A 26,311-nucleotide genomic window follows, 5' to 3' on the forward strand; every position below is an offset into this window, starting at 1 on the left:
TCAGATATCAGTGTCTGCAGTCTGAGCTGTAAAGACATCTAGGTCAGAAGTGCCCAAATTCTGTTTTCCCAGAGCTCAGGTTTATCCACAGCAGTTCATATGACTTCAGCTCTGACAGATTGGCTTCCCTTCCCATCCATGTTGCCTGTATTCCTCTGGCCCTGACAGAAGAAAGGTGTCCCCAGCTTGGCTGGGTTGCTGGGCAGTTTCCAAAGGATGAGCAGGGCTGCTCCTGGGTGTTGTCTTTCTAATATTTTCATGAGGCATCTTTCAGTTAGTGGCAGGGCAGAAATATTACTGCTCCACAAGTTAAATCCTAAAGGTGTGGGGCAGCAATTAGCTGTCCAGGAATCTGAGTGCACAAACTCAAAGCAGGCATAGCTGAATAAAATCTAGAGTAGCACATCCCATACTTAAAATTAAGGGTACAGTTAATCTGTTCTCTGAAATGAGGTCAGACATTCGTCACTTTCCAGGGTTGAGCTCTAAACTAACATAAGCTGTTTCATCTCTCCCCTGACACTTCTGTCTCCTACTAATTTATCAGCATCCTAAAGCCATGTGTGAAGTTGCTGAAGAGCAGAATTGTTTCAGATACAAATAGCAATTGTTAGCCTCTTCCCTCTGGTAAATGGCAGCAGGCAGAAAACTCTCTCAACCTGCCAAGAACCAAATGTGGGACACAAGGAAGAATTATTGGTGCATGAAGTTTAAAGAGATAGGGGACTTATTCCTGTACTGCAAATAATGCGTTCAGTAATTTCTCTTTCCTGAGTCTGCATTTCTGATGGAAATAGTTCACAACAATGAGCATGGGAAAACAGAAGGGATATGTGTGAGATCAATTTGGATCTAATAGAAGAGATAAATGAGAGGTACAGGGGTTAGGGGAAAGGTAGAAAATCCCAGGAGGCAGAGGAGTGTTCACAGCAAGAGATGGAGAGTCAGAGCACCTGCATCCTGTCTGCCTGTTTATAGCAGGGATCGGGGGCTGCACAGCCTTCCTCGGATGAAACAGACCTTGCAATATAATTTTGTGAAAATCTATCACTCTGAGCTCTCCCACTGTATAAAAAATACCTTTTAAGTGGCTAAGTAGACATCCAGCTCTATTCTTTTCTTCTTATTTCAAGAAACAATGGGAGTAACAGCACTTGCCTGCTTTACTAGAGTGCTGAGAGCTTTAATTAATGTCTCTAATTCAATTTGAACTCCTTGGATAAAAGGCACTGCCTTGTGACAGCAAAGGTATTGCCGAAAATAGAATATAATTAACACAGAGATATCAATCACAAAGAAATTAAATGTACATTCAAATACAACTTGCATTTTACAGAAAATACTTGCCTATTTTTCCTCCAAGAATCCTGAAGACTCATAAGATAAGGAGCACTTAATGTTCCAGGCTGAATTGTTATTAGAAAAAGGGCATCTTAAGCCACCTAACAAACTCCCAGGGCTTTAAGAGAGATCTCCATGTGCACTGGGGGATGTGCCTCCATGCTGGACAGTGCTGGAAAATGACTGTACCATGACTCAGAGTCAGCACACCCAACATTTTCTTCTCCCACTGCTTGTTTGCTGTGAACTGGAGCCGTGTCCTGGCTCACCCACGGATCATGTTTATTAACAGATGTGATGACTGCATGATCGTGTTTGTTGACATGAGCCAGAAGGACCCAGCTCACTCACTGCTCTGCTGTGCTGCTCAGTGGAAATGGGTTTTATGGGGACATTTGTTAACTGCTGCATTGCAAAGCTTGTTAAAATGGTTGTCATTCACTGCTTGTAGGACAGAAACTCCTTGGGAGCCACCTGGGCAGCAGGTTTGTACTTCAGGAGGTGCTACAACCTGATTCTGGCCTCTCCAACAAGTTCATGCTCTAAACAGTCAGACAAATACCACTGTGACTCCAAGCTGATAATGGGAAAGTGAGGCCAAGACCCCACATGTACAGGCACTGCCCAACATCATAGGGGGAGTTGGGGCAGAGTTGACCAAAACACTGGATTCTTGGATCAAAACTCAGTCTGGCTCCCCCAAGCCTACCCTTTAGTCCACAGATTGCTTCTGTGCCACATTTAGCTGTTAGTTAGCCTTGGGTCTCCCACCGAGGGCTCTAGACTTGAAGGCATCCCCTCCCTGCTTCCTCCCTTGTTCCTTTTGCCAAATCCACAGAACATATTTCACATCAGTGGAGCCCCATAAAGACACCTGAAAAATTAATTTCAGATTCAAGCTTGTTAGGAGGTAGATTGAATGAACCTCACAATATTGTCTTAGACACAAGATAATCCCACTTTAGTGAGCTTTATAGCTTCCATGGGGACTAGCCCTGTGGAGTGGATTAATCTTTAATGTGAAACAACATCTCTACAGCAGCTACAGGGGGGAAAAAGATACTACTAAAAAATTAAAGTTGATGGTGTGATAGTAGTCTGGACCCAGTTGTGCTCCACCATCCTCCATTGCCTTGGGCACTGCTCCTTGCTCTAAGAACTGATCCAGGCAGCTTCCAGGCTGGAGATGTGATCATTTCCTCAGTGTTCTCAAGGCATGTTCTCTCCATATTTTACCTCCTGGATAAGAACATCACAGCCCAAATCATCCTGACTCCAACTTGCCCCTAAGGAAAGGAAGAGAGGATGAAGAGTTGTGTGTGGACAATTAGGGACTAGCTCCTCTTTCACAGGCTGATATTTCCCCAATGTATGATATTCACACGTAGGAGGACACACTGGGATTTCTCTGAGGTCCACTTTGTTTGGCTCTTCTCATATCTCAGTTCTCACTTGCACTGTGCTGGAGACTGGAGGGGGGCTGTGCCCCACTTGGGTACATAAGAACTCCCTTCCTCTGTCTGCAATAGAAATCCAACAGACTATGAAATATTTAAGGGAAAACTGATCCAGGCTGGCAGATGAGGGGAATAGCTATGGGTGAGTTTAATGAACAGAAACCAAGGAAGCTGGGACAACATGTACAGAGCAGCTGATTGCTAAATGCACACCCAGCTCAAGGCAAATGTGCTGAGTTTGCAGCTGCTCACCCTGATGGGACAAGAGCAACCAGGCAGAGAGGGAGCCTGGGTGGAGAAGCAGTAGAAATGCACTTCTGAGCTGGAATTTGGAGATGCTGAGGGTGGGACGTAGCTGGAAGCATTTCCCAGTAGTCACCTTGGGCTCATGAGTGAGTGGAAGCAGGGATGCTCTGTGGCCCACTTGGGATGTGCTCTGTTGCCCCCAGTGTAGGGATGCAAACTCGCCTGTTGGGTAAGGTAAAGTAGAACCAATCCTTGTGTGATGTGAGGGACTAAGCACTGAGAACTGCCCTGTTTAGGGGGAAATAGGAGTCAGTGGTGAAGGCTGATGTTAAAACATGTCTCCAGAAAAGGAACAACCTCCTCAGTTGGGAGCTGCAGGTACCACCAGATTTAACACAGTGAAATTCCATCTGCGACTAGAAAAAAGTTTATATGGGACCGACAGACAAATGAAACATTGGCTGATTTTCCCGTACTTGATTTTTACCCCCATTTCTTCCTGTAATGCAACAGCTGAGTATCATCTTTAAGCAGACTTACACAACTCGGTTCTGTCGAGTGCTGCTGAGCTTGCTGCAGCTCCTTGAACACATGCTGTGCACACGTGCAGGCTCCCACACACTCTGGCACACAGAGAGGGCTCCTGAGCTCCCCAGCACATCCAGGGCTCTAACCCACCTGCACAGGAGCCTCACACACTCACTGCCATGGGATGCAGCCCTGGCATGCTCCAGGGAAAGCTCCTGGAGCAGAGGACAAGGCCATGCTGAGCACCAACACCGAGGCCAAAGCTCACACAGGGCTGTGAGTGCTCCTCTAGCACACCTCTCCTACACTCTCAGCAAAATCTTTTCTTTCTGGGAATTTCAAACTTTTAGAGTGTTTAGAGAGCACTTGGGCTCAATACCAGGAGGTTTTCTGGAGATGTACAAAGAAGCCTGACGTGAAGTCTCACTGTGGCAAAGCTCTGAGTAGCCTCATTTCTCCTGCTTTAAAAGGTATCTGCAGTCTCTCTGCACTGTATTTTACAGAGCAGGTGGGTATCACCTGTCCTGAGGACAGCTTGTGCTCCCAGAGTCGGGGGAGCAGCTTTAAGACCACTGCCAGCCCACAGTGTTGGCATACCCTCTACAAAACCCAGAAGGCAGGAGGAGGAACCAGCTGTGAGCGTGGAGAAGACTTTTTCCAAGCAGCTCCCAGAGGCGAGGAGCTGAACCCAACAGGCTGAGCTGCTGCAGCAGCACGTTGTGCTCTGGAAGAGGAGGGGACCACGGTGGGTGCAAGCCCCTCACCGGCCAGCACGAGAGCACATGGCTTTGCCTGGACAGGGGCAGGTGCCAGCAGCGTGGCCGCGGAGGCGGATGAGCTGAGCCTCTGGGAATGGGAGTCAGGAGAGCAGGGCTCTCTTCCAGCTCTATGCATGGCTTGCTGTGTGACCTTTGGCAATACACCTTACGCCCCGATTCCCTTCCCACTCATCAGATGTCTTGTCACATGCCTGGCAGAGGAGCTGGCTCGGCACAGGGCTGTCCTCAGCCTCGCTTTGCTGCTCTCCCACCGTGGCAGGGAGAGCGTGCCCTGCTCCAGGTGCTGGGAAGAATCTCCCTCTCTGAATATGCTTGTTCACCGTGTCACCCTGCAGAGCCTTGATCTTGGGAAGAGCCTCGAGGTCCTACCATAACTGAAATAGCAACAGACCCCATCCCCTGCACCACACACACCTCCCCCAGGAGGAGAGCAGGGCGAGGACGTTTTTATCTGTCAGAATTTGGCAGGTTTTCATAGCTGTGTGTGTCTGTGTGCCTGCGTGTCCGTGTGTGCTCGTCGCCAAACCTGGGTAATTATTTTGTTTTATTTCTTTTTTTGGCAGCACTTGAAAGTAAGAGCTGGGTCTTTATAGATTGCTCAGGTTGCACAGAGTATGGATTACAGATCATCAGAGAGACATGAAAGCAGAAGACACATTTCTCTGGCACAGCATTAAAGGGACAATAAAGGGGTAATTGTAGCCTAGGGTGCAGCCACCTCCTGCACCCGGCCTTCACTCGCCTTTGCAGCAGTGTGGAGAACTTCGCGGGGGAAATTATGGAGAAGCTGGGGTGAGGATGTCTCAGGTCAGGACCTGGTTATTTCAAAGGTGATATATGCTCAGGAGGTTAAAGGCACCACTTAAATACATGAATAAAACACTGCCAAATACTCTAAGCTGTAATACAGGCAAACCAAAGTCTTCTAAAACTTGATTTTTCATGTCTGTTTTCACCCTGCGAGAAGGTTGTCAAAGGATCAGAGCATTTTTAACCTCTCTCTTTCTCTCCCTCCTCCCCTCCCCTCCCCTCCCCTCCCGTCCCCTCCATTCCTCTTTTTCTCTCTCCTTCCTCCTATCCCCTCTCTCTTCCAACAGGACTCCACAGAATGGAGCAAGAATGAGAGGAAAAAGGCAGACAGAAAAGCATGAACTGGAGGCTTGTTGAGTTCCTCTACCTCCTGTTTATATGGGACCATATACTCATACAGCCCTCCCACCAGGACCCAGCTGCTACCAACCAACATGTCTCCAAGGAGTTTGATTGGCTTATTTCAGACAGGGGGCCTTTCCACCACTCACGGAGCTACTTATCCTTTGTGGAAAGACATCGTCAAGGATTTACAACCAGATATAAAATATACAGGTATGTCGGGTTCCCGTGGCTCGGATCAGGTTTGAGATGGTGGGAGTTCTGCCAGTTGCCATGGGCTCCAGGCTGGGAGTCAATGGCAGATGCACCACTGTCCCTATTCCACCTGGAAATGCTGCTTTGGCTCCCCATGGCCCTCAGCTGGCAATGGAGATTGCTTCAAAGGCTGGGGTGGAGTGCTCTGATAGCGAGATGAAGGCACTGCAGTGTCATGGCAATGTGCACAGCACAGAGCGAGATGAAAAGGAACTGAGGGGGTGGGTGTTCTTCATTTGTGGTGACAGACAGCTCACAGGCAGGTTCCCAAGCAGCTTTTTCAAATCAATGGAGCTCTGGACAGCCCAAGCCTCTGTACCAAACTCGTACCTGTGAACTGCCAATAGCTGCAGGTTCACATAAAGATGTCACCACACACGTCAGTGTGACAGTTCTCACACTGCTGTGTAGGAGCCTTGGCTGTGTGCTGCCTACCACACATCTTTGAGGATTTATCTCCATGTGTAAGTTGGACTTGGCCCCAGAGCTGTGATCTTGGTTTAAAAAACTACAGAGTTAAAAAACCCTACGGGGAATAGGCAGAATTTGGATTTTATTTTGCCTTCTGGGTTTTTAAACCTCAGTTGTTGCTTGTTTCAAACCCTTCTTGCCAGCTGTGCTATCTAGAACCACACTTTTTCCTCTTCATTTTAATCTGAAAAGCTGGGGTGCTCACATGAACATCCAATTAAAGCAGAAAACACTTTGGAGTGAAGGGGAATAAGCCAGCAAGTGTCAGGAGATTTGTGCTGAAACCCAAAGAGACAGAAAAATTCTCCCAGCCATGTGTGCATTTACATAATTATACGGTCCTGTTGTGCTTCAGAAAGCCACTTGCAAACACAGCCATGCGAAGTGGTGGGCAGGGAAATGTTGGTGAGCAGCCCATGGCACTGTGCACATGGAGACATGGACATGGGGATGGGGGTGCAGGGAATCACAGGGAATCACCTGTGTGCAGGGAGTGCTGTCCCGTGGGCACGGAGCCAGAGGCAGAGTAACAGAGAGGTGGGAGGCATCAGCTCCGTGTGGGGAAGAAAAATGCGTTGTTCTTGTCCTGCAGCCTCCAGGGAGTGCAGCACCACCTCCCCTTGCAGCAGCAAGGGCAGGTTAAAAATATTGTCCTGGCTTGTCCTCTCCAAAACAGCTCAGGGAGAAGACGGCCCCCAAAACTAAAAACTGTGCTGCCTTGCTTCCACCAGTGAGATCTCACTGTCTGTGCACACAGCAGCAGAGAAAATGCCTTTTCACCAAACCTTTTCCCTGGCTGTGCTGTGCCCAGCTCCCCTCCTGCCCTGCCTGCCAACACACAGTGACCCAGCCTGCAGATCCCTGCCCTGCTCCTGCCTCTGCCACTGGCTCTGCCCTTTGCTAAAGAGCCGTGCAGCCTGGGGTGCCACCATGGAATCTGCAGGGGCTGGGGGAGAGAGCCACACGATGGATGTGTTCAGACAAAGCTACGAACTGTCACTGTGGGTCAGGCCACAGATCCATCAAGCCTGGGATTCTGTCTCTAAGCATCATGGAGAGATGGGTCTGGAAGGACCTTGAGAGGTCATTTAATCTGTGCCTCTTCCCCAAGGCAGACTCAGACATACCTGTGTCACATCTGACAGAGGTTTGTGGGGAACCCGGAAGGTCTTTCGTGTTGGAGGATTCACACCCTGAGCAGGCAGCCTGTGCTTTGGCTTTGCCTCCTCCACTTTTATAAAGGAGCCAAAATCTGGTTTGCATGTGAAGCCTGTGATTTGTTGTTTTACCTGTCAGGGGGTAAGGAGTAAATTCCCTTATGGTTTGCAGGAAACTAATACAGCTTTGAAGCCTTACCTCATCTCAGGATGAACTTTATGTATGGGAAGCTGAAAAGGATCTGTTTTTTCTATTTCTGCTAAGTATTGCTAAACCATTTATGAAAGACACGTGGAGCAGGTGGAAAATACAGGACCCTCCTTCCAACATGGAAGAAAACAGGCACCAGCATTCTGTGTGCATGGGAGGTGTCTGAGAGGGGTCTTGCAGATAATGACCATGCTGAGAAGTCACCATTCCCAAAAGAAACTGGAGATAAGACAAAATCCAGTGGAAGTAGGTAGGGGGAGAGTTTAGAGATGGCTGCAAGGGCGCCCAGGGCATCTCATGGCCAAACACCACAGGCTGAGCTGAAGGAGGGAGCTGAGTGCTTGGGGAACCCCAATCCTATGTGTGGTGGTTGGAGCTGCTGGGAGCTGGGCACTTTGGAAATACAAGTGTGGGACTAACCTGCTCCCACTGTGGTCAGCTGAGGGGGGGGAAAGCCTCAAGTACTTCAGCAGAGCAGATGGAATGATCAGGTGGGAGTCTGGCTGGATGCTGGAGGGCTGTTTGTGTGTAATATCCAGCCCTGTTGGCAGAACTGGTCACTTAAAAACTGAGCCCATGCATTTTTGAAGGGATATCAGACTCAGTCTGGCTATGGAGAATTAGTGGAGCCACAGCCAATTCTCGCAGTTAAGAGCTAGACTGTGCACACACTCCCCCAGAACATTCCGTTTTACTGAAACCCACAGGGGTAAAATCTCATTTTGTGGGCTCCTTAAATTGACTTCGAGAATCTGTAAAGCTGTTGGGATTTTGTCAACTGTTTAATTCCAACATAGAAGCCTCTTTCCTACCAAAAGATGTCTCTCAATTGCTCTTTGCACTAGACTAGCCCAAGGGAGGCACATCCTGCATTAAGGATATCAATCCTTTCCTTAGAAAAGCAGCTGATATGGAGTATGGGAATTTTCTGTGCAATCTTCTCCCTCAATGCCCCTTTCCTCCCATACTTTTTTAGGTTGGCTGGCTTTTAGTCTGTTGTCTGTCAGGCAGTTCCTTGGGGCACTTGTCATTTTGCTGAATGAGGTTTGGACTGACCCCTGCTCTTCTCCCAAGGCCAATGGCACCAGATGTCAAACCAGCCCCAGTGACCAAGGGTTTGGAGAGGATGTGAAATCAGGCCAGAGGACTTCACCATCCCTAACTGAAACACCGTTGGCTGTTTAGTGGTGATTTCCCTGGTGTCCTGCTGTGTGGGAACATGGATACATCACATTAGGACTATGTCATTTGCACTGGAAAACCACCAAGGCAAAGACACTGGTGGTCCTAAGAGCAGCAAAAGGCAAAATGCAGAATTTTCTCCTTTTTGCAATGCTAAAACATTTCTCCTTTCTGTGATGCTAAAAAGGAAGCAATATAAAATCAAGGAAGAGTCCTCATTCCATCACTACTGAAGTCCAGAGCTTGTCAGCAGCAATCACGGAGCCTGCTGCAGTGAGCAGGGCTATTTTATATTCTGCATAAGCAGGATTGCTGTAGAACCACAGAGCTGATGATATCTTTCATATGAAGCCTGGATCCAGGTCTAGCATCCTAGCATGGGAAGAGAGCTCACTGTTACAACCTCCGAAGTCTTGTTCCCTCCTTCCATGAACTTCATTTCTGTGGATTTTAAGTCTCTTTCTTGTAAAACTTGGATCACTGATTTTCCTTGTACCCTCAGTCAAGGCTCACACCTTGCACATGGCATTAGGAGGAAGACAAGCAAAAGGGGAGATGTTTTATATTAAATCATAAACAGTAAGAGTGGATACAATTGCATTAGGGAAGCACATTAGTCAGCATTGATTCATACTAATAAGGATGGTTTAGGGGGGCCTCTGGCAGGAAAATGCTGCTTTGATCATTATCTGTGCACACTGGTGCTAATGCAGATAGGATGGCAGATGCTGAGAGTGGTTTGTGGGATGTCTGAATATTCATTATCACCATCCTTGTTGTTATTCCTAGTCATGAGGGCCTTGGGTACAAGGTACTGCAGGAAGGCTGGAAAACAGATGAAGCTCAGCTTGGCTTTGGGACTGGGGTCTTGCTCAGACCAGAAAACATCCCTGTTACCACTGAACAGTTAACAGATTCAGCCCATTGCTTTGAAGTATGTTGTCATGTTGTCTTTCTTTTTTTTTTTTTTTTTTTTTTTTGCTTCTCTCAGAAGTTATTTAGCTATAAGGCAAAGCAAAAAGTGGGCTGAGCACTGGAATAGTTGATGCAAATTGCCAGGCAGAGGCACTGACAGAGGAATTACCTTGATGATGCTGCTCAGTTGAAGCAAGTTCTAGAAAAGACAAACAAAAAAACCTAAAACAACAACAACAACAACAAAAAAAAAAAAAAACACAAGCAAAACCCAAAAAACTAAGAAAAATTATTTTCTTAAAAGGAAAAGGAAAAAAAAAGGCTTTGTTGTTCAGCATCAGAGGTGGGAGGCAAAGAGGGGCAAGGTGAGATGGGCTCATCCAGCTGAGCAGAGAGGTGGCCACATCCAGTTCTGTGAAAAACAGGGGCAGGACACAGTGCCTTGGAAAGAGGAGCCCTCAAGTAATGTGGCAGAGAGGTGACACAGGCAGGATCTGGATTTCTGCCCCAGGCTCGTGGTGTGGCTGTGGGTGAGCTCATTTCTGCTTGCCTCAATTCCCTCCCCACCCCCTGAGAAGGGGACATGAGGAGATGACAGCACTCGCCTGCTCTGCATTGCTGGGCAGACTTAATTAAAAGCTGCAAGATGTTTGGACATAAGGGACAGCAGCAATATAAAATGGATGATCACACGGGGCTGCAAGCGGAATGTGCGTGTGCAAGAAGAAATGCGTATTTTCCATGCGTGGGAGCTTAATTCCATTTTCTGAAATGACAGTGGGGATGGGGAAATCTGGCTGTCTGTATAAGAGGGCAGGGAAACCCTGGGGTATAAAAAGGAGATCTGCTCGCCTTGTAACTTCTCCTGCAGTGGGACTAGTTAGAGGCTGCCTAATTTCACGAAACCTTCAAATAGAGAATCCTTCTGAGACCTCTGTCAGATCTGCTTAAAATACACCAGCAGAATCAAAACTTAGTGGGGGAGGTGACACCTAAGCAGCCAGACCTGCCCCATCCCTCCCTCTGCAGAGTGACAGGACAGAGCCAATTGCTCACGTGCACTTGGTACGGCAAGGTCCCAGAAAGGTAAAAACAAAAAGGAGATTCTGAGACAGGAAAGGCTGGGAGTAACTGGCAGCACAAGCTGGACAGAAATTGGTCGGGATGCTGTCTGGAGGAAAAAGTGGATTTTTTTTCTCCCAAAATGTTGCTTCCTCAGGAGAGCAGTGCAGGTTTAGGACAAGTCAGTGGAGAGGTGAGAGACAGCTCCATCCTTGGTGGTTTCCAAGGCTTGGCTGGACAAAGCCTCAGCTGATGTGCTCAAGAGCTGGTCCTGCTTCAAGTGAGAGGTTGGATTAGGGACCCCCAGGGCTCCATCTAACCAACATTTCTGTTATTTCCCTGTTTCTCCAGTTCAGAGTGGACACTAAACTGTGTGCTCATAAAGGGATTTGTACTGGTGAATGTATTCAGCCACGCTAGAGATTTTTATTTAGTCCTACAAAACCCACAAATCTGAGCAGCTACGTGCTCCCTAAATGTGTCACTCCCTCAGTGAAGAGGAAGAGAAGGATCCTGGAGCCAAGATCTTTGCTGTGCACATAGCACGGGCTACAGCTGACTTAGAAATGCATATAGGGTTCTGCTGCTTGAATTTTCCCTTGGAGGGGAAAAAAATAAAGAAAGGAGGGAAAAAAGATTGGTCTCACAAAACTGTCTCACAAAACTTTCAAAGTTTTATGGCACCACAAATTAAAAACAATGAGCCAGATTCTCTGTGACATAAATATGTGAAACTGTTGACTTCAAGGTAAATTCACCACTTTATTGGCTGGAGAATGTGTTCCAGCACACCCAGCACTGCCCATTGCCCAGAGCTGCACACACAGCAGCAGGGTCTGTACGGTGCCTGCCCTGGCTGGGAGGACAACGAGTTTTTATTATTGTTGAACAAAAGCAAAATGCGACTCTTGCATCAGGCACTGGGCTTGGCCAAGGTGGTCAGTGATTGTGAGGGTTTTACGGCTGGTTTTATACCAGAATCACAAATCACAGAATTGTTTTGGCTGGAAATGGCTTTCAAGATTGAGTCCCATCTGTACCCAATGCCCACCAATGTCCCCAGCCCAGAGCACTGAGTGCCACGTCCAGGCCCTTGGACACCTGCAGGGATGGGCACTCCCAACCTCCCTGGGCAGCCCCTGCCAATGACTGACCACCCTTTCTATTAAAAATAATTCTTCCTGATGTCCAGCCTAAACCTCCCCTGGCACAGCTTGAAGTAATTTCCTCTTGTCACTTGTCACTTGTCACTCCTTTTCAGGGAGTTGCAGAGAGCAAGAAGGTTCCCCTGAGCATTCTTCTCTCCAGTCTAAAGTTTACTCCAACCTGCAGAAGTTTGGCCTTTCGTGACTGGAACTTCCAGGCAGGTTTCATGCAAACCTGTGATTTCCAGAGCCGAGGAACTGACCTGCAGAAAAACAGCCTGACCATTAAAAAAAAAAAAAAAAAAAGAAAGAAAAGGAAAAAAAAGTTATTTTTTAACTAGATCACTTTCTGGTCTCATTCATTTTGTGGTCAGGGGATAGCAGAGGGCCAGGATTGTGTGGATGGAGGCAGGAGGGTGACAAAGAGGACTGGTGAGGCTGCTCTTTCCAGCAGCAATGTTCATTAAAGTTCTTTTGAAGTGGTTGTGAAGTTGTTTTGGTTGTGCTAAGTTCTCAGACAGAGAAAATCTATTAGAGCTGCTTCCATCATCTTTTTAGGCTGTTCTTCTCTCCATTCCTCATTGACTGTTTTTGCTGTCTCTTTATTGTGTTGAATTTAATCTACTGGTCACTAGAGCAGTACGAAGAATTGATTTTGTGGTTCACTGGTTGTACAGAACAAAAATAACATTAAAAATGGGTTGATATGGAATGGATGTTTGTTCAACTTTTCAGTAAAATGAAAAAATTGAAACATTTCATTTCAGGCTCAGTGAAAGTTTTAAGCCTTGCTGTTTATTTTCACAATATTAATCCGGTGATTTTTTTTTTTTTTTTGGGGGGGGGGGGATATTTTTAAGGCACTAAAGTTTATCTCAAGACATAAAGTCAAGTAGTGCCACTTCAAAAATGTCAAAAGAGGAACATTTGGATTTTGAGTCTATTGTGTTTAGCTGTTTGTTCTTTGAATTTGCAAGAAGTTTTTATAACCTTGAGTTAGGGAAGGACTGAAAAATAAAAAAAAAAGACTGCATGTCCTTGTTCAGTGTGTGACTTTGAAATCTTGAGATTCCCTAGGGTCCAGCTTTGATTTTCCCTGGGTTCAGCATCTTAGGATAAAGAAGAAACCCAATAATAATTTCCCCAGCATGGTTAGGCATAGGAGTGAGAGCTAAGATGAGCAGCAGGAATGCAGCTGTGTCTGGGAAGGCTCGTGGTGCTTCCCAAACCAGGCTGGGTGCTGGGACTGGGTGCTGTGACAGTGACAAACTGCTCACCACAGCTGCACTCAGATCCTCTCTCACACATCCTGGCAGGTTTTCAGTCCTGTTCCACTTGATTGGATGTCTGAAGCATCCAAGAAAGCACTGAAAGCACCGTGAATGTTCTCCTCAAACAGCATTAAGGTGATGCTTAGCTCAGGTATGAATTGATGGGCACTGTTAGGCCTTTTAATCTTTGCTTGGGCTGTTTTAGTCATGCTGAAGTTCTGCTGACAAGGTTTTCTTATTAGGGTTTTATGCTATGTGTTTAAAGGGGACATAAACTTTTTTGTTTTCTAGTCAGAGACAAGGCTTTTTTAGGAGAGACAGCACGGCAATTGAAGGACAGAGGCAGCTGAGATGAAAGGAAATTCTTTTCCCCATGTGGGATGAGCAGTGGAAATCCATACAGGCAAAAATACAGAATCTCCCTAGTTTATATTATGCCTGTAAACGAGTGATGTACATTGGTTTGTAATCAGTAAATGCCGTGTAAATAAATGTGTGTAAACCAAAACCTGAAATCCATTTCCATAGCGCAAGTAAACAACGAAGCCTCCTAGTGTTGTCTTCAATGTAAATGCTCATCTAAAAATGACATTACTACACGTTTATGCAACTTTACGAAAGCCACAATTTACATTCCTGTCTCAGCAGCTCTAAAAGCAGCTGGCAAACAGGAGCCATTCAGTGATGGGCATAAACCAGACAATTCCATCATGCAGCATCTCCTTCAGCCCCAACCTTCATTCATCATGCAGTGCAGGGACTGCTGTTGTTCCATCCCCTGCATAATGCAACTCCCTGCCTATGTGCAGCTTTTTGTGGATTTGCATAAGCAGAATAAAGGCAGGAGTAGGGGCTGGCAGGGAATGGCTGGGGCTGAGCTGTGCAGAGCTTTGTGCTGGGGTGTCTGAGCAGGCACAGAGCTTGGCCCCGGTCAGGCTGGAGGAGCAGCTGCTCTGGCTGCCTTTGGATTTGGATGGTGATGGCTTGGGAACATCCCTGGCAGCCGCAGGGCTTGACAGAAGGACACACCTCTCCTTCTCTTTGATATTCTTGAGAACAGAGGGCAAGAGGAAGGATACGTGGCACCAGTCTGTTAATATGCCTGGGGCTGCTGAAATACGGGAGCAGAAATTCTCTCCAAGCTCGGGGAAGGGCAGCCCTGCATCCAAAGGTGGCAGTGCATGTGCAGCCCACGGGGACGGTGTGGAGGCAAAGCAGTTGATAAGTTCACATTCTGGTGAGGCTCCTGTGGTTAAGACATGCCAGTTCCTCTGGAGAAAAACACTCCTGTGAGCTGTGTGCCTGGAAAGGCAGATCAGTGCCTGCCTGCTGATCCAGGGCAGCTCTTTGCTGGATTGGCTGAGCACTAGCACAGATCTCTGGAGTTGCATCTTCCAGCAGGAAAATTCCCCTTCTCCATCCATAATGAAATATTTTGATTTTCCTCCCAGTGAATCCCAGAAGCAGCACAGAAATATTTTAGTCACTGCACCTTTCCAAATAGATCTGCATCCTGCTGGGCTTGGACAAGGATGTCCACATCCTGTCCCATCAGAGACCTCCTGCATGGTGGGGGAGTGTTCCCCCCACATGTCAAGTAGAGGCTGTGCCCAGCAGGGCTGCTCCCAGCATGCTGTGACAGCAATGACTCTGCACATTCATCTCACATTCCTCCAGAGCAGCAGACTATGGTCCGGTGGCTTGGGAACATATTTTAAAGGCTAACAAGGCAAAAAGAAGCTTTCACTCTCTTTCTTAAAAAAAAAAAAAAAGAAGCTGTTTTTATATTATTTTTTCATAATCGTATTAATTCTGTTTTCAAACCAGGAGATGCTTATTTCAGCAGAGAAGCTGTTACATCAAAATAAAAAAATCATCCTTTTAAATAGAATATTTTTGTTCTGGCACAAGTAGCACTGGGAGAAGGCATTATAAGTTTTTTTTGTTTGTTTGTTTGTTTTGTTTTGTTTCTGGATCCCTCCAATGTTTCCCTTGGGTTACAGAAAGTGTATTTTTCTCCCTTTCTGTTTTTTGCTGATTGCTACTCACCAGGCTCTGTGAATGGAACAAGATATGTCCCACCAGGGCAGCAGGAGCCATCCAAGTGGCTTTCCTGGGCTAAGCTGTCAGGAGCAGGTACAGAACCCAAGGACACAAAGAAACCCTGGAGTCAGCTTTGCCTGCAGCAGGCTTTGGGTCAGCCCTTTGTGCCAGGATCTCCTCTCAGGCACTGTGATATCAAATATTCCTGTGCAGAGCCAGCACTTCCTTTGTGCCGCTGCCCACGTGTGCCCGGGGAAGGAGCTGACACAGCACCCAGGTGTCCTGGCACAGCCCAGCTTCCCTCAGGAGAGCCCTGGGCAGGTGAGACCTGCTCTGCTCCAAAGCACAGGGCTGATGGAGGTAGCATTTGGCTGCCAGGGGTTGCACCAGGGCTCTGTTTGCTGGTGGCCAAGGCTGGGAGCACTTGTGACCAAACCCATTTCACACCTGCAGCTCTTCACCCTTCCAGCACTGGTATGGTGACCACGAAGTATTTACAGGAAACTGCCATGAGGTTTTTTCCTTCACCGAGGTTTTTTCCTTCACCAAGAATTTTTTTTCCTGGTCAAATACATCCCATCAAGTGCAAATCATGGAGAGAGGGAGGAGAGGAGATGGGCAGGGATGGTGTTTACACCCACCCAGCTCTCTGGGCTGAGGCACTGCAGTGCAGGCTGCTGGCAGCCACTGCTTACTCCTCCTGCTCCTCCTCCTCCTCCTCCTCCTCCTCCTTCTCCCTCCCTGCCAGGCTCCTCGCAGCTGCCTGGCTCTGGAACCACTATTCCAAGAAGACAGACATAGAGATGCTCCCCATCCCCATGCCCGGTGGCGTGGGAAAGCCTCTGAGCTGCTCCAGCACCTGCCTGAGAGGGAGCCTTGAGGTCTGGCAGTGGCAGCTGTCAGCAGGGCCAGGCTGGGGCTTCCAGAGGGATGGGATCCTCTAAAGAATCTGTGATACTTCTAAATCAAAGTCCTGCTGACAACACAGAGCACTAAATGTGTGCCTGGGGATCTGCTCCTACTGTCATGTGACGACATCAGAATTTAAGCTTTAATTAAGAAATGAGTGCAGGCAGGGAGGGGAGAGTCTCTAGTCTTTATGGCTACAAAAGAAAGCTTGGAAACATGACCTGAGTGCAACCAACATCTGCTTTAATGTGCAGATGGCTCCCAGCAGAGGAGTGAGCAGCCAGGAGAGGAAGCCATTCCATCAAATTCTCAATCAGGTCAAGCCAGCTTGTGCTTCTGCTTGCTATGAAAGAGGTTTTTTGGAGACATATTCCAGAAAAGCTGTGCTATGACAGAATTAAATAGAATCGTGGAAGCCTAGAAAGGCTTGGGTTGGAAGGGCCCTTAAAGGTCATTTAATCCAGACACCCTGCCATGGCCAGGAATGCCTCCCATGAGATCAAGATACTCAGGCCTGTGCTGCAGCTTTTCAGGGCCAGGTTTCATACTGACACAGCCCCTGCTCAGGGAAAATGTCTGGAGATGGGAGAGCTGCCTAACTGAACCGGCCAGTGGTGCACAGCACTTTTAGGAAAATGGAAATTCTCTGCTCTGGGATTGAGGCAGGAGGTATTTTGCCTCCTGGAGTTCCTTAGCCCACATTGAAGGGACACCTTTAATGTACCCTTGTATCAGCCCTTGCTGGCCCAAAACCCCACACTGTGCTTTCTCCTGGCATCAGCTTCAGCAAAAGTCAGGAACAACCAGGCAATTTAGAGGCCAGTTAAGGAAAAGCCTCTGGATAGTTTCTGTCTCCCAGGGATACACAAGGCTTGTTGAAGGAAAACCCCTTTTGTTGGCTCTCACCAGGGTCTGGAGGCCCCAGAATGCCTGATACTGCAACAACCTCTCATTCCCCTGAGTGAGTGTCATGGAAAAGGCACGGGAAGACTTCCCCTTGTACTTACAGCTGGGATCAGTCTCTGGACTCTGGCTCAGTGAAGTGTCCTGGCACTTGGAGCTTGTCATTCCTGCAATAAAAGTGCCTCTTTGCAAGCTGCAAACACAGGTTTCATGGGCTGGTAGTGACTGGCAGCTCTGCTGGAGCATGGGCTGGATTTGAGTACTGATTTGAGATCTGAACATCACGGAGCACTCTGGGCATTCAGGTTGGATGAAGATGCACTGAGCAGTGAGGGACACTTCCACCCCATGGCAACCTGCAGGTGGATGAAGCTGTGTTATGTCAGGAGAGCAAATGCATTTTCTTGCCTATGCATCCCTGCAAAATTGTTTTCATTGTCCATGCACCCCTGAAAAGTGTTTTCATAGCCCATGCACCCCTGCCCAAGCTCACTTTGCTTTCCCTCCCCTTTCTCTCATACTGGTTATTTCCTTTTCAGCAAAGGCAAACCTGCCCAGTGAGTGTTCTGCATTAAATATTTCAGTGTTAGCTTCCAGCTCCTTAGTAAAAACCCCAGAAAGAACATTATTTTTAACTCCCCTCCAAATGTCTGGGGCTGTCCCTGGGGAGTGCAGGTGTAGAGCCAGGGTTAGGCTAACCAGAGGGCTTGGTACACAGGGAAAAGCGTGTGTTGCATGTTTAAGAGCAAGCAGGAAATACAGGAATAGGACAAGAAGTTTTTTAGCTTTATGTCTGATTAAAGCAGAATGAATAGTCCCACACTCCTTGTTCTCCTTGTTTTCCTTCCCCTGTTTTCCTCCCCTTCTCCCCCATTCATGTGCAGACTGTGACAGTGTCAGATTCCCCCCTCCCACCGATAAAAGACTCCTCTCTGTTCCTTGGGAGTATTTGATATTTGGAGTCTGTGCTGTACTGTTCAGCAGTGAGTGTTGCCAAGTCACATGATGAACTGTATCTCAAGACTATTTAATGTCTCTTCAAAGCCCACACTTTCAGAGTCCTGTGATTATGTAAATGTCTCAACTCAATTTTTAAAGTAAGTTTACGGCCCTCATAATTGCAGAGGAAAACTTGATAATACGACTCCTACATACTCAGAAAGCAGAAGGAAAAAAAAAAAAAGAAGAAAAAAACCCCTGAAGTTTATCAGATTTTAAAAGTCTCATGAATTTTAAAACCAATCTCTTAATTCTTTTTTTGAACTTGACTCACGGTATTCAAACTGTCACCAGTGTGGCTGTAGGGATTGTAAGGCTGGTTTGTTATCTTATTAGGTAACTTACATAAAATATCCAAGCCCATGGAGACTCAGAGATGGAGTATTACATTTCAGTGCTCATCTGGAGACAACGGTGTCTTTTCTTCTGTGGAGTTGCAGAGGATCTCCTCTTAATCCAGGTCTCCAGTCACTACTGCGGCATAAATATTTCCCCAAATTATATTAATGTTAATCATATGAATGAGAATAGCCATAATATTGATCTTCATAATACTTAGGTTATTAAATTTGAGTTTGAAGGTAGTTTTGTGGTGCGATTCATAATAGCAAATCTCCTCAGCATGCATAAGCAGGGAGAGCAGGCCACAGAGCAATAGCACTGCAAACCCAGAGAGATATATATTCCAGAATCTTCCATCCTACCACAGCATTGCACAGGGAACAGACACTGGTGGTTAAGCTAGCAATGCCACTGTCAAAGTTTTGCTAATTTTTTGATGATCTCAGATGAACTGGATTGATCTGAAAGGAGAAAAAAAAAAACCTTTGGATTTTGAATCTAAGAATTCCAATATTTATATGGGTATATTTACCACTCTTTATTAATCACAGAACGCTTTGGGTTGGAAGCACTCTTTAAAAAAACCCCAGTTCCAGCCCCTTGCCATAGGCAGGGACACCTTCCACTAGACCAGGCTGCTCCAAGCCCCATCCAAGCTGGCCTTGGATGCTTCCAGCGTGTGGCATCCACAGCAATGCTCCTGGAATGTTTGCACACACAAAAGCAGGGATGCTGCTGTGGTAAGATGAAGAGGGATCACCACTGTTACTTGCCTTCCCCATGCAGGTTTACTCAGGCTGTGTCATTTTGTTTGGGTGCCACACATACTAAAGGGTGGGGAGGTGACAGAGCAAACAGGGCTCTTCTGGTCTCTCAAAAACAGCTCTGTGCCCACAGAACCACTGATGCTGGAGATGCACACAGCTGTTGGGGTGTCTGCAGCATCCTGCACAGCCTACAGTGGATGAAATGAAATCTGAGAATGCTTCCCTGTGAAATGACTCTGTAATAAGGGACAGAAATTACCAGCTCTTTCAGCATGTAAAAAAAGAGGAACCAAGAGTGTGCAAGAGGCTGGATGCTACTATATAATAATCTTACAGGATAATTGCCAACTGTACTTGGACTTAATTTTCTCCTGCAGAAGAGTCATAAAAATAAGTTTATTGTTTTTACTCTGGGGAACTGAGATATTTGGATCAGGTCTTTAAAAAAGACCGTACTTTATCTCCCTGTTGAACATATCAGCTCTGTTGGTGACCATCTCCTCCACGACTGTGAATGAGCATCCAAAGGAAAAGATTTTCTGCACAGTGGCAGTCTGTGAGCTGGCACAGAAATATCTCAGCTCCCTGTCAAGGTCCCACAAGTGTTTGTAACACTGAAGTAGGATTTTCACTCCTAGTGGTAGGGATTGTGCAATGGAAGATGAACAGAACAGATGAAATTCTATGAGGGTGGAGGAAAACAAATAACAGAACGGAAAAGTCTTTGTGTTTTAGGTGCAATAAAATTGTCTTGGTAAGGTAGAAAAGCATTTTCTCCACAGTACGGTTTTGTCAAAATGCTTTATTTTGTTAGCAGTTGAGTGTTTCAGGCTGATGAATTGGGTTCAACATATTTTTTGATATCCTAGCCTCTCTGGTCACCAGTGACTATGGTGAGAGCAAGAGATCTAAGAAACAAGCTATTTTGACATTTTTTTTTTTTTTCCCAGTGAAAACATTACAAGCTGTTCCAGATTCTTCCAACATGGAACAAAGCCAGATTCTGCAGGCCTGAGAGTAGCTACTAAAGGAATCCTCTCCTGGGCAGCTCCAGGCACAGCTGAGGCTGGAGCTCTCCCAAACGTGAGCAATTTAAGCTTTGTCTGGAGACACAGAACTGGAGCCCTTACCAATTACAGATGAGTTATCCTCAGGTGCCACGGGGAGCCTGCACAGGGACTGAGGAGTAAAGGATTAGCCAGCGCACACAGAAATATTGAGCATCCCACTACTACCTCCTATTGTGCTCGTGCCAGTGGAAATCCTTCTCAGAACGGCATATTTTATTCAATTTTTAAGAGCTCTCAATTTTTCATTTAGGAAGGGAAGCTGGAACAGCCTCTGATCCGTAATCAATCAGCCCACCCTCACAGGAAAGCTCCGAGGAAGAGCTCTTGCTCTTTGGTCCTATATCTTCTCTGAGAACTCACAGAAATTGTATTTCTGAATGGGATTGAGTGAGGGAGAGGGAAAAGCACAGCCAGGGCAATTCTCAACTAAATCTCACAGACCTCTGTCCTGTAGTAAATATCCTGTAGTAAATAGTAACTAACCCTAGGGACAGTATCCCAAACAACATTCCTCCAGTTAGAATATTTCAGATGAGCTTGGCCCAGACTTAAAAAAGGTATTTAAGCACATCGTGTGGGTAAATAACTGCATAAGTACCAAATTCCTGTGGATTTTAGGGGGCATTACAAAATCAGGAATTTTTAAACAGGATCTGCTGCAATCTGAAATGAGGCCATCCATAACATAAGCTGTGAATTTATTCTCCTTGGTAATAAATCACTAGAAATACATAATGATAAAAGGAGGAATAACAGGCATGGCTCATCCAGGGATCCCAAAGCTCTTTGCAGCCATTAGAGTTCTTTAGGATAGTGGAGGAAAAGGCTGGGCTTTGTTTATTTGTTTGGAATGAATAAATTAATCATTAGTAAAATATTATGCAGTTCATCAGATATATTATTCACTAGCTATTTGTCAAAATAGCAGCTCAGTCATAAATCATCAGAGCTAAACATTTATAATGTGTGTATATCTAGTCCTGAGATGATTTATTCAGGCTAATGTTGTTTTAGTTATTGACCAGTTAAAGCTCCATTCCCTTGGGAGGCTGAGATATGGAAGGTTGGGAGCTCTTGGTGAACTTGGACCATCTCTTTTTGCTGTGATTTTGTTCAGGACCTGAAAAAAGCAGAATACTGCATTGGGTTTCCTTTTGGAACTGCCTCAATAGATCAGCCTTAATTCTGATTATCAATAGCCAATGCTAGGTCTGCCTCAGGTGGGAAAATCCATCCACTTATTCAAAATCAAATTGTGATCTGAGTGCTCTGCCTTCTTGCAGGACCAGTGTCTGACCCCAGCACCAAGGTTCTCATCCCTTCTGAGTTATCTCAACTGTTTAGTGTCTCCCCTCCTCACAGTAGCTGCACAAGAGGATTTAGGGTTCCCAGCTCACTGCTCCATGTGATAAATCATACAATTTCAGAAATACTGGGGGAGAACAGAGAAGTCTTTTACCAGGTCCTTCCCAACTCCCTCTCCTGTGCCAGCGAGCTGGACTCCTTCCAAAAGTGCCTCAGCAGAGCGAAGCTACGTGACTGACACTCCCCAACTCCCCTTGTCATTCGTGACCAGCATCCCAGAAGGTTGCAGCTCCTTCCAGGCCTTTATTGGAGTCAAACCTCGCAGCCTCTCCCCTGGGTTTTATTAGGAAGCTGGTGCCAAATCACCCAGCTCCCTCCTACTCGATAAAAAATGTTTATAACCCAGTAAATTCTAACATATCAGCAGCTTGTTATGGAGGGAAAAGGTCACTGGGAGAGAAAGGGGAAAAAAAAAGTTGCCTTCCATTGGAAATGCTGGCTGGGTACAGACGAAGGAGTCAGCACCAGAAAATATCTTTTGATATGATAAAGTCTCATAATAGAAAATGTTGCTGCAATACAGGCCTCGTTTCTTCAGATAAATATTTAATATAGATCACTAAAGATTAATCGAGTACAGAAAAGTGTCTCTCCTATGGTTGGTGTAAAGAAAACATCTTCTCGTTAATTTATTATGGAGCCTGAAATGAGAAAAATCCTATGGAGAGAAATGCAGGGTACAGTTTCCATAGAGAAGCAGAGCACCACACCAGAATTTATTTAGTGTGTGGGCAGAAGACTTCCCAGAGGCAGCTGCAGCGTGGCGTTCGCGTGATAAAAAATCCCAGTGTAGGAAGAAGGCTCCCAGAGACACTCGTTGTGTCTTGCTGCTCTGAATCCTGCACGTGCCAGGGGTTCCTGAACCTGAGGAGCTGTGGGCATGCCAGAGCCTGGATGAAGGCTGTTCAGTGGCAGGGGTAACATCCCAGCTGCTCGCTCAGGAAAGGGCCCTCAGTCCTTTTGGAGTCGGGTGGTGCCCCAGGCTCGCTGCAAGGAGAGGAGCCACGTTCTGGAGGCTCCTTTAGACAGGATTCCTGAGAACCGTGTCCCCTGATGGCTCCAAGGCACTGTGGCGTTTCACAGTTACTGGGCACTAAGGAATTCAGGGTGCTGCTGTGGGATTTCCATCTCCCACAGTGCTGGGACGTGTTCAGTCAGTTCCTCTGTGATGGGTAAAGGACAAGATCCCTCTGCTTTTTTCCACCGTCCACAGAAACCATCATCCCAACTGCTTTGCAGCATTAAATAGGACAGAGAATAAATCATAAATAGCAGCAGATACAGTATGAGGGGGAAAATAAGAGTCACAGGCAAGGGAGGAGAGATAAAAGATCCAATTTCAGCTGAGTCTGAAACGGAACAAAGTGTCAATGAGATGGAGAGATACACGGGGGTTGTTTCAGATGGCCAGCTCCACTGATGTGGACCCTATGGCACCTCCAGCATCTTGTGATGAACTTGTGAACAAGGAGGTAACTCTTGTTTTTAGCTGAAGTGGGCAGGAAAACCCAGCAGACCCGTCTATGCTCAGGAAATAGAGGAGCTCCCTCCTGAAATGCATATTCTAGAGAGCAGAAGCAGCTCTGGAGAGAAGGAGGCTGGAAGATTTTTCCACCTCTCCAAGGAGTCCATCACACCATGTCTAGCTGTTTCTCCAGAGGTGAAATTTTCTTTTTCTCCTTGATCTTTCTCTGTGGACACCTTCCCTTTTTAGGAAACTTTTTTGCCAAGCAATTGGCAAAATGCAAGTCTGCATGTTTAGCTGTCCCCAGGAGAGAGGCCAAGGGGAGGAAGGTTGAATGGCACCAGTCAGACTCTCTGTGAACAAGCTGGAGGTGAGCAAGGAATGGAGCTGGGAGGAACATGGCAAAACTATGGCTAGAAGGGATGGTTAACTCCATTTCTGTGCCATATGCAACTCTGAGGGTGTCTTCTGGCTGAACTCGCAGGACACCATGAAATCCTAAACCTCTGGGACACTGGGGGTGTTCTCTTTGGAGTCTGCATCTCTCAAGTCTTGACTGCTCCCAGAACCCAGGAACAACCAAATCCTAAAAGATTATTTTCTCTGGTTTTATCACAGGCTGTTGGACTCTATACAGGTGGAAATGATCAGCAGCTCTAAGCTGGGACTATCTAGAAAAAAGACCAGCAGATTTTTAATAGCACTGGGGACTGTAGCAGTCATTTAACATGAAGCTGTTCTGTGTTTAGAGCACTTATTTGTGGCATATGGCATGGAGCTGGCCAGGAGAATTGCAACAGCTAATTATTAACAGTTTTCCCACCCCTCCCATCCCCAGGATAACCCATGGCTCACCAAGGGCCTCTTGTTGTGTCCCCTGTGAGCACCACGACTGCACTGCAGCTCAGTCCCTGTCTCCTTGGTCTCTGACTCTGCCTGTCCTGCTCGCCTGCCTGGCTCTGACTCTGCCCGCCGCAGTGAGCCACAGATATAATCTATGGAACACAAATATGATTTTATAATAAGTTTTCAATGCAGCCAGGATAAAATGCCAAACAGAATCAGAAAACAATCAGTCAGTGAGACTCGGCCCCTGCGACGAGTGCTCCGCTGGGCATGGTCCAGTGCCCAGGAAGATTGAGACTTTCAATACAGGCACCACCTGCCCTTCCAGAGACAGGGACAAGTGGGGCAGGGAGAGGCAGGCAGGGGAGATGGGAATCACCAGTGCATCTCCTGTTGGGAATAAGTTAAACCAGGAGCAGTATCAGAGCTGCACAAAGACACCTCAGTACGGGGTTGCCTGTCCCTGGGTGTGCAGATGGAATTTGGCAGCAGCTGGGCTCTGGCAGTGCCAGTGGAAGGAGCAGGGACAGTCAGGGCTGGTGCAGGAACAGATCTTAGTGAGACAAGCATGCACTTGTTGTGGAGGCCTCTGGGTGCTGCTCTTGCACAGAGCCGGATAATTCATTCCTCCCACAGTTTTAGGAGCCTCCCTGCCCTCCATTAGGTTTTCAGGTTGGGATAAGTTTATGAGGTTCTATGTCCTGCCAAGGAATATGGTGTGTAGGACCCTATGTCCGTCCTGCTCTGCACACTGCAGGAGCTGGGGGAGAGACAAATGGAAAGGAAGGCTGGGAATCACGAGGAGGGGAAGGAAGTCCACCACGAAGAAGGAGAAAGGAGGAAGCTGGATGACTCGGTGTGGAGGGAGGTGCTGAAATGCATCCCAGTGACTGGAGCATCACTCAGCTACTCTGGGGATTTATCCTAGGCCAGAGAGAGCAGAGCTGTATCCCAAGATAATGACTTAGCCCAGGGCAAGGAAGCAGCTGCTCTCCTGTCCTCCTTCCTCCTAGCACTTGCTGAGGCACTGGGGATTGTGAGGTTTCCAGTCAGTAGGAGAAAAGATCAGGACCCACTCTCTACCAGACTGCAAATATATTGCTTTTCATTTTCTGTTCCTCTGGTATTTGTAAGAGTTGGGGGATTCACATGAGCTTTTTTCCTGTCTTCTTTAAGCACTCCAGGCTTGAGTCATATAATTGTATAACTCACAACTTCCATTTAAAAAATAAGAATAGGCCGTCTTTTAGGACTGCGGAGGAAAGCCAGAAAATGCAAGTCTTTAAATCTCAAAACACAGAAGGCAAATAAAAAGCAATGCAGACATTGTTGTTTTGCTCAGTAGATAAATATATACATATGCATGTGCTTCTAAATCCTGGGGTTCAGTTCATTCTTTGGGAGCAGAGGCTCAGATGTGCAATAGCACATAATCCCTAACTCAGGTGTGTGTGTTTCTTGAATTAGAATAGGAGCTGATAATTTAACTTTGCCCAATCCTCCCCTCCTGAAATAGCCATGAGGGGAGGTTTTTCATGGAGTGCCAGAATGGTTTGGGTTGGAGGAGCTCTTAGAGATCAGCCAGTTCCAATCCCCTGTGTCCCACAGACAGGGACACCTTGGGGTCTCTCCTCATCTTTTCTGCAGCATCTGATGCCCTCAGACTGAATTTTCAAACTCAGAAGGATCCTGTATTTTAACTGAACACAAACCAAGGAGTCTGCCATGAAAGAGAGCAGCACGGGACAGAGGGGGAGAGCCAACACTCCAGGAGTTCCCAGCCAGACTCAGCAAAGGACTCCCACACTGCCACGTGGGAGATAATAAGAGCCAGGGGTGTGCATCTGATCCCTCTCAATTTTGGGATCAGTCAGGTCCAACATGTCCCTGTGGCATGACTCCAGCTCACTCCCCTGCTTGCACGTGGCTTTTGTGTCCTCCATAAAGGGCTGGGATTTGGGAATCTGTGCAGTGGTGATTTTTAATAGCTGTATTTCTGGCAGGATGCGAAGAAATAGCCTCAAGTTGCACCAGGGGAGGTTTTAGGTATTGGGAATTGTGGAACAACAGGAATTAGAGGGTCTGCTAAGGAAAGTGGTGGAGTTACCCTCCCTGGAAAGCTTCAAAACTGTGTGGATATGGCACTTTAGGACATGGGTTAATGCGAATGTGGTACCACCACACTGTTGCTTGATTGTTGGACAGGAAGATCTTGGAGGGCTTTACCAAATTTAATGATTTAGCGATTCTGGCCCTGTTTCTGTTCTCTGTAGCTGATGTGGGGTTTAGGGTGTTTTAGCTCACTCACCCTGAGTGAGCTGTGGAGGCAGAGGTGAACCGAGCCCAGGGCAGGCAAAACAGGGGAACAGCTTCAGCCATGACCCCACCATCTACTTGAGTCCTTGCTGGTGAAATACTTTGTCCTCTCTC

The 26,311-nt window shown here is 46.8% G+C and overlaps 1 protein-coding gene across 1 annotated transcript in view; it reads left to right on the top strand.

The window, feature by feature from the left end:
• Positions 1-5,498: 5,498 nt before the first annotated feature.
• Positions 5,499-26,311, top strand: part of BRINP1 (BMP/retinoic acid inducible neural specific 1) — a 59,239-nt gene continuing 38,426 nt past the window's right edge. Inside the window, exon 1 of the mRNA XM_062505624.1 lies at positions 5,499-5,716. Coding sequence (XP_062361608.1) covers positions 5,499-5,716 — 218 coding nt within the window. The remainder of the gene's footprint in view (positions 5,717-26,311) is intronic.

The sequence above is a fragment of the Cinclus cinclus genome, chromosome 19, assembly GCF_963662255.1.
Source record: "Cinclus cinclus chromosome 19, bCinCin1.1, whole genome shotgun sequence".
Taxonomy (NCBI): Eukaryota; Metazoa; Chordata; class Aves; order Passeriformes; family Cinclidae; genus Cinclus; species Cinclus cinclus.